We start from the raw sequence: 7,908 nt of genomic DNA on the forward strand, positions 1-7,908 counted from the left end.
ATTTGGGAAGGATTTTTGTTACGCAATCTTCATTCTATAGGCGCATCCTTTATATTTATTTTTATTTATCTGCACATTTTTCGTGGTTTATTCTACGGATCATTTGTTATAAATTATATAGTATGATCCTCAGGAGTAATTTTACTTCTTTTAACTATAATAACAGCCTTTTTAGGGTATGTTCTTCCGTGGGGGCAAATATCCTACTGAGCAGCAACTGTTATTAGATTACTAATATAATCTCCGCTATCCCTATTTTAGGAAAGCCTGTAGTTATTTGAATTTGAGGAGGATTTAATGTATTCTTTTCCTTGCATTTTATTTTACTAGTATTAATAATAGTACATTTAATTTTACTACATTTAAAAGGCAGCAACAACCCTCTTGGCATCCCTTCATCTGCTTTTAAAATTTCATTCCACCAAACTTTTTCGTATAAAGATATTTTTGGTTTTATGTTACCTCTATTTTTATTTTTTGTACTTATTTTTTTGTGTCCCGATTTATTTACAGATGTAGTCAATTTTATTGAAGCTAACCCTTTATCCACCCCTCCACATATTATACCCGAGTGATATTTTCTTTTTGCTTATGTATCCTACGAAGTGTACCAAATAAATTGGGTGGAGTTATAGCCTTATTTATAGGAATCATAATTATATATATCTTACTTATATCATCAAAAAATCTTTTAATTTATAGCTCTTTACGTAAATTTATTACAAACCTTATTGCTTCTTCTTTCATCCTATTAAGCTATATTGGTTCTCAAGTTGTGGAACCCCCTTTCATTATTATAGGACAAATACTTAGTGTTATCTACTTTTTATTATTTTTTATTATAGCTTCTATCTGAATAAACTTATATTTGCCTTGAAAGCAAATCAAGATCCTAAAAATCATTACTCTCATAACAATATTCATTTAATATAATATAAATTATATAGAAATTTCAACTCTAAAATACTTAAATTACTCTAAGTAATGAATTTTAGGTAAATATATACCTCTAAATCCTAAATTTAGTACACAAATTATGCTAACATAAATTAAATTTAAAGTGGTCCTTTCGTACTAACTTTATAATATAACAATAAAAGATAGGAACCGATCTGGCTCTGAAAAATAATTCAACATCGAGGTCGCAAACACTAAATTATAAGATCTAATTTACTATATTACGCTGTTAACCCTAGGGTAACTTTTTCTAAATATCAATATAAAATTGGATCTCTTTAAATATTTTAATATTTTATAGGGTAGTTTTAATTTTAGCCCTAGTTGCCCCAACTAACTGTAACTATATAAAGAAGCTCCTAGGGTTTTTCCTTCTTTTTATTAACTTTAAGATTTTTCACTTAAAAATTAAATTCAATTTTATTAACCAATAATAACTTAAAATAAGTCTTACCATTCATCCTAGCAAACAATTAATTTGCAAATGATTATGCTACCTTCGCACGGTCAAATTACCGCGGCCATTAAATTTTTCATCATAGGGCAGGCAATACTAAAAACAACTACTTTTAGCTAAGTATTTGTTAAACCTACATATTTTAATCGAGTAAATTGATTAATTCACACATAATATTTTTACTATAAAATATTACTTCTACTAATTAAAGCAAATTAATTTTAACTTAATTTATATAAGTTAAACCTTAATTAATTTTGATTAAAATTAATTATATTTAATATATAACAAACTACAATAAACATTAAAAGATTTTATCTCAATTTTATATTGACATTTTATTTATATTGGTTAACTTTATTTAAAAGAGCTCACCCCTATTAAATTCGAAGATTACTCACCGCATTCTAAAAGAATTATTATTAAGCCAGCTATAAAAGAACAAAATGAATTTCACCTTAATAAAATTTAAGTAAAAATTTGAAACTTTTTACTTAAATTTTATTAACTATCTTCATTATCTGGGTAGTTAACAATAAACTTTATTATTACCTTATCGTGTTGCAACAGGAAACCCTAATATCTTTATATTTAATTCCCTTTCAGGACATTAACAATTTATTATCCAAAATACTATTTTTAAAATTTTTACATAATTCACCTTTTCAGTGTAAATAAAACGCTCTATTATAAAATTATTTAAGCTATATGTAATAGGGCTTCTTTCAAGAGGGCCTACTTTGTTACGACTTGCCCCTCTAGGGAATGACGGGCGATATGTGTATAGTTTAGAGCCTTTTCATTAAAACACACTTATTTTAATTACTTCTAAATCCTGAATTTTAGTATTAACTATTTTTAAATAGTTAAAATTATATTATATAAAGTACCCCAATTAACTCTAAATATCCTAAACTTTGACTTGAAAAATTATTTTATAAAATATTTATTTTTAATTTTTAAACAAAAAATATATTAAACAGCAATACATAAAGAAAAATTTAGACAGGCTTGTTAACCGATCTTTTTAAAACGATCGAATCCCGATCACGATCTTTTTTTCTATTTAAATTTCTGAAGGAATTTCTGACCGATGCAAAATTAACTAATATATGTTATAAATTTATTGTAATTGAATAATAATATAATATAACCGATGCAAAATCAACTAATATAAAAATAAATTAAATATGGTAGAAATTTATTGTAATTGAATAATAAATATAACAATTATAATATATTTATTTATAATTAAAATTAGCTTTTAATAATAAAATTTTTTCTAAATTATCATCATTTAAACATCCGCGTCTTTCATTTAGAACATGTTTAGCTTTACTAAACAAGCGCTCCACAGGAGCGCTTGATGGCAAAGGTGTATTATATTCAATAAATATTTTTTTAAAATTAATATAAGTATTAAAAATATTCATGGAATCATCATTTGAATAAAAATTATTTTTAACGGAACAAGCATTTTGTACAGTATTTTTCCCCAAAAAAGTATCAATGTCATCCATACATTCATATGGGGTATCCGCATATGGTTGTTCCTGCATATTTTCCAAATGGGCAATTAATCTTTCTTTTACCATCATATTTTGTGGCAGATTAATATAAGGCCAATTAAGTTTAAATTTAGGGTGAATCATGGCTGCCAAAATGTTACTGTCTTCATACAGTGAAGAAATCTATATTATGAAATGAAAATTAATTTATTATTAAATAAGTGTTCAATTTATTCATATAAATCAAATCAAGTATCTGCAAAACTTAACCCTTTTAAATTTTACAGTCAAGTCTGGCACATCATCTGTATGGTATTTATTTATATTTGGGTCATATCATAAATATTGATTAAATGTAAACTTAATACTTAATATACAAAGAAATTAACATTGTAATTTATTTACAAAGAATATTAATCAAAATATTAGCTTAAAATTCAAATAATCTAATAAATTTTTAATGTCTTCAAAGGCCCATTAATATTTTACTAGATATCAGAGTAGTAGAACTGGCCGTTAAAAATATTTTACTAAATTTGCCAGATCTTTGCAATTTTTTAATATTGCAGATATCTGATAATATAAAATAATTGCATAAAAAAATATTACCTTTTATCAATACCTCTAAGAACACTAACTACAAGGGGCTGACAATACCGCAGGCAGCTAAATTTCGTTAATTTATCTATCAATATCGATAGAACGGGAGTTAAATATCCCTGCTCCATATCCTTTCGTTCCAAGATTTTTAACGAGATCGCCAAAGGTTCCATAACCTATAAAATTTAAATTTATTTAGAGAATATCATTGTATTACTGTTGCATACTCTTTAACAAAAAAACATTCCTCTAACATTGCAAATCCAATTTGATCACATACTTGTTCTACTTCTGAAAACTTTTCAGAAAGCATCTTATCTATTAATTTCATGGATTGGTAATAAGAATTCCATCTTGTCTTGTTGGGAGCTATTAAATATCTTACCAATTTCTCCAATAAAATATCCGCCATTTTTAACGACATATTTTGTTTATTAACTAAAGCAAAACATTTTGCAAAAGTGGATCTAGATATTCGTTTATAATTGAGATCACTATCTGCCATCTCCGTACGTTGATGTGTTGGTAGGCTGATAGTAGGAATAATTGGGTCATCAACGGATAATATGTCATCCAAATTTATTAATTCCTTATCCTCACTACTATCTTCTTCATTTTCTCCAAAAACTCTAGAAAAAAATAAATTTTTTAAATATTTTTTGCTAAATATAAATATTACTTAAATGCCTTGACAAAGTTGGTTCCATTGTCAGTCACCTTCTTCACCACCTTATTATGAATTTTATAGAACTTGTGGATACCCATGATTTCGTTGGCCAAAACATCATATGTTTGCCTCCCAATTATCCTCCTCAGTGCCAAAGCGGCTGACCTTCTCTTGAGGGTTAACGGATCCAGCCAATGTGTAGTAAGTCCAATAAAAGCCCTAATAAAATAAACATTATAAAATTCATATAAATATAATATACCTTCGATGACCACTCCAACAATCAGCAGTGGTGCATACATAAGAAACTTCAGACAAATCTTTTATAAGATTTGTCGTCATATAAGAGAAGGAAGTAGATATCCTGTTGCCCAGTGTTTGGCGACAAATAATTTTTGTAGCAGGAGAAAAAGTTTTAATCATTTTTTCAAATGAAGGATCATCAACCAGAGACAGTGGTTGGAAGGTGTCAATAATAAAATCCATGATAACCTTGTCTGCTGTTTTTTGCGATACAGCTGGAATGCTTAGATTGTTAAAATTTAATTTAGATTGTCTGGATTTGCAACCAGAACCACTTTGGTTTTGCAGTGATATATTTTTTTGGGTAGAGAATTCGTTGAGGTGTTTGGTAATCTCATTTTTAAATTCACTGTGCTTTTTCTTTATAAAAGAAAAATATAGTATGTATCAAAGTTGGATGAAAATAACTTCTCCTGAATAAAATTTCATTTTTATAATTTTATATGGAAATTTAAAGTTAAAAAAAACAATGTACAGGCTGAATGTAAAACCTATATAAACAAAAAAAAATGATAAAGGGTTCAACACAAATTTTGTTAAACATATTAAAGTATATTATTTAATTTATATATGGTTAAAAAAGGGTCATATAGGTTATTTTAAATTTTAAGTTTACAATATTGTCTTTGTCTATCTATATTAAAAGTTGCCCAAGATGATATGGGCTAAAGATTTTGATAAAATATTTTCTTATATATAAATATAATGAGGCTTTTTGGCATTTAAGAACTTATGGATTGAGTCAAATGATACAAAAAATACTTTCAATTCAAATATATTATTAAAAAAAGCCCTAAAAATGTTGTCAAGAGGATTATATAATCAAACTCAAACTATAATACTATAATTGATTAGATTTAACATATTATAATTAAGAAATAATAGAATAGATATTTATTTTTCTTTTGGTGAAACATTGCTAAGTTCAATACAAATAACATTGAACTGGATGTTCTAATTATATTAAAGAAAGTCAAAATACATTATAAAGGCTTAATTATTAGTTATTACACTTCCATTTATTATAAATACTCTTCTTTTGAAAACTAAACTAATATAATAGTAATATCAAAAAATAAATGCCTAATTATTATATATAAATAACAAAACCAAGATTAACTCTTCATCAAATATTTTATTAATTATACTGTATCTAATAATTCATTTTTTTTATAAAGAATCTGTATCTAGATTTTCTGTAGGACCTGCTCAACTCAGGAATGTAATAAATTAAATTTAAACATGTTGACATTAAGATTATCAAATAAAAAATTTTTAAAAGAATTACTTGTAAATGTCTCTTTAAGTTCGAGGATGATATTTTGGAAGATGATATTATCTTCTTACAGAGACGGCATTTGGTGCTGATCATATTATAAGAGTTGCTTTCATCCATTTCACATAAAATAAAATACTTACGTAATTTCAAATATGGTAAAAGATTCTCATTCTCACTTATATCTGCTGTTACATCAATAGTAGAAGCAATAGAATCTTCTAAATCTATAATGGACATTTACATTTACCTATTAAAATAAATATTAATATATTATTATAAATTTATATTAAACGTAAGAGCTCTAAATCTCGTAAATTTTAGGAAATGAATAAATATATCTATAAAATAAATGGTGGAATGGAAGTTGATAAAATTTGAAGATAGATATTTTTTTTAAAAATAATATTTTAATTTAATTTTCAACATTTTTATTTTATTTATTGCTTTTTAAGTAAAAAATTAATTTTTAAAAAGATCGGGATCGAATTTTAAACAAATCTCGATCTCGATCCTCAATTTAAGTCAGAATCATAAATCTCGTAAAATTGACAAATTTGCGATCGAATCCAGGATCGTCGATCTTTTGATTCTATCTTTTAACAACTCTGAATTTTAGATAAGGTCAAAAGCGTACTATCAACTCAATAAGCTAGATCCTCTAGTCGGGATAAACCACCGCCAAATTTTTTAAGTTTCAAATTTTATAATACTTAGGTATTTTCTATATAATAATAGGGTATCTAATCCTAGTCTTAAAAGAAAGCTTATAAAAATCCTGGATTTTGGATTTAATATCTTTAGGGATTCCACCCCCTAAAGATATTAAATCCAGACTAATTTTTACCAAAATCAAATTAAATCTGTTTGTATAACCGCTAATGCTGGCACAAACTTTTTAAGACTTATATTTACTAAACCTTAATTAAAAGTTGTTTAATTTATTTCACCTCTTTTCTAAAAATTAAGTTTTAATTTAGAGTAAATATATAAATAATAATTTTAATTAACTTAAACTAAATTAAAACTATCTGCTAAAACTTTTCAGCAATATAAGATTTTCAATCTAATTTTTAAATAGTTTAATATTTTAAAAGGGGGTATATCATTAAATTATTTTTCTGGCATCCCCCTCCTTTAAGGCCTGGCGTAATTACCTCCCAAAAATTAAAAGGAACCGGTACTAGTTACTAAGTAACTAAAGCTTTCTATCAAAAAGCTTATTATAGTACCTTAAACTATCAAACCATTAAAATTCACAATCTTATAATTATAATATAAGGTAGTAGCTCCCCTCACGAAAACTTTATTAACTTATCATATCGAACTAGAGGATATGAAGCCCGAATAAACAAAAATATAAGTGAAAATAATCTAGAAAAACCAATAATCACTACAAATCTTATCACGGCTGTTATTTTCACTACTTGTGAGAGTCATACGAAAATATTCAGCTATAAAAATTAAAGCAAAAAACCCCGAGTAAAACTCAACATTAAAACCTGACACCAACTCAGACTCCCCTTCCATTAAATCAAAAGGAGTTCGATTTATCTCAGCTAATGAACAAATCAAAAAGGAAACTAATAAATATATACCCGTATATATTTATAGGAGTTATAAATTCTTCAAACTCATAACTTATCACTACTAACCCTATTATTAAAAAAATAAATCTTATAATTAACTCATAAGAAACAGCTAGTCTTACCGCTCGTATACCTCCTAACATAGAAAACTTTGAATTTCTTAATCAACCCCCTATAATTAAAAAGTATACGCTCACTCCTATTAATATAATAAAGACCAATAGAGGATAATCATTTATTAGAGCGAAGGATCCTTGGGTCAGCACAAATTCGAAAAGGACCAAATAAAGTCCTAGTGATAGGACTGGTGCAGCCATTCATAGATGCCATCAAGTATAAGTATACACAAATATAATTTTCAAATTTTAATTATTTTTGCAAACAAAATAATTAAAATAACATATAAAGGAATAGAAGAAGTTCAGAATGCTTTGTCTATATTTTAATTATTTTTGCAAACAAAATATTTTTATATGGATGGGTCAATATGTTTCATTAAATCTCACAACACTTTAATACTTAATATCAGATTTAATTTAAGTTTTAATAGA

General features: G+C 26.1%; 1 protein-coding gene across 1 annotated transcript; it reads right to left on the reverse strand.

Annotated features, from left to right (window-relative positions):
• Positions 1 to 3,603: 3,603 nt before the first annotated feature.
• LOC135929429 (uncharacterized) lies at positions 3,604 to 6,008 on the reverse strand. The gene is made up of 5 exons (XM_065466009.1): positions 5,781 to 6,008; positions 4,452 to 4,852; positions 4,202 to 4,408; positions 3,766 to 4,151; positions 3,604 to 3,698 (listed from the first exon to the last, which is right to left on the reverse strand). The coding sequence occupies exons 1-5, from the start codon at positions 6,006 to 6,008 to the stop codon at positions 3,604 to 3,606; spliced, it is 1,317 nt and encodes a 438-aa protein (XP_065322081.1).
• Positions 6,009 to 7,908: the final 1,900 nt, after the last annotated feature.

This window comes from Gordionus sp. m RMFG-2023, chromosome 1 (genome assembly GCF_954871325.1).
Source record: "Gordionus sp. m RMFG-2023 chromosome 1, tfGorSpeb1-WG-v2, whole genome shotgun sequence".
In the NCBI taxonomy this organism is placed as follows: Eukaryota; Metazoa; Nematomorpha; class Gordioida; order Chordodea; family Parachordodidae; genus Gordionus; species Gordionus sp. m RMFG-2023.

What these genes read in the sequence shown, in the direction of transcription:
- LOC135929429 (XM_065466009.1), bottom strand. Translation starts at nt 6,008, where the DNA reads ATGTCCATTATAGATTTAGAAGATTCTATTGCTTCTACTATTGATGTA. An exon ending in ACTTAAAGAGACATTTACAA is followed by an intron (nt 4,853 to 5,780) that starts GTAATTCTTTTA and finishes TCTTTTATAAAG; the next exon opens with AAAAAGCACAGTGAATTTAA. An exon ending in ATTTGCAATGTTAGAGGAAT is followed by an intron (nt 3,699 to 3,765) that starts GTTTTTTTGTTA and finishes TAAATTTTATAG; the next exon opens with GTTATGGAACCTTTGGCGAT.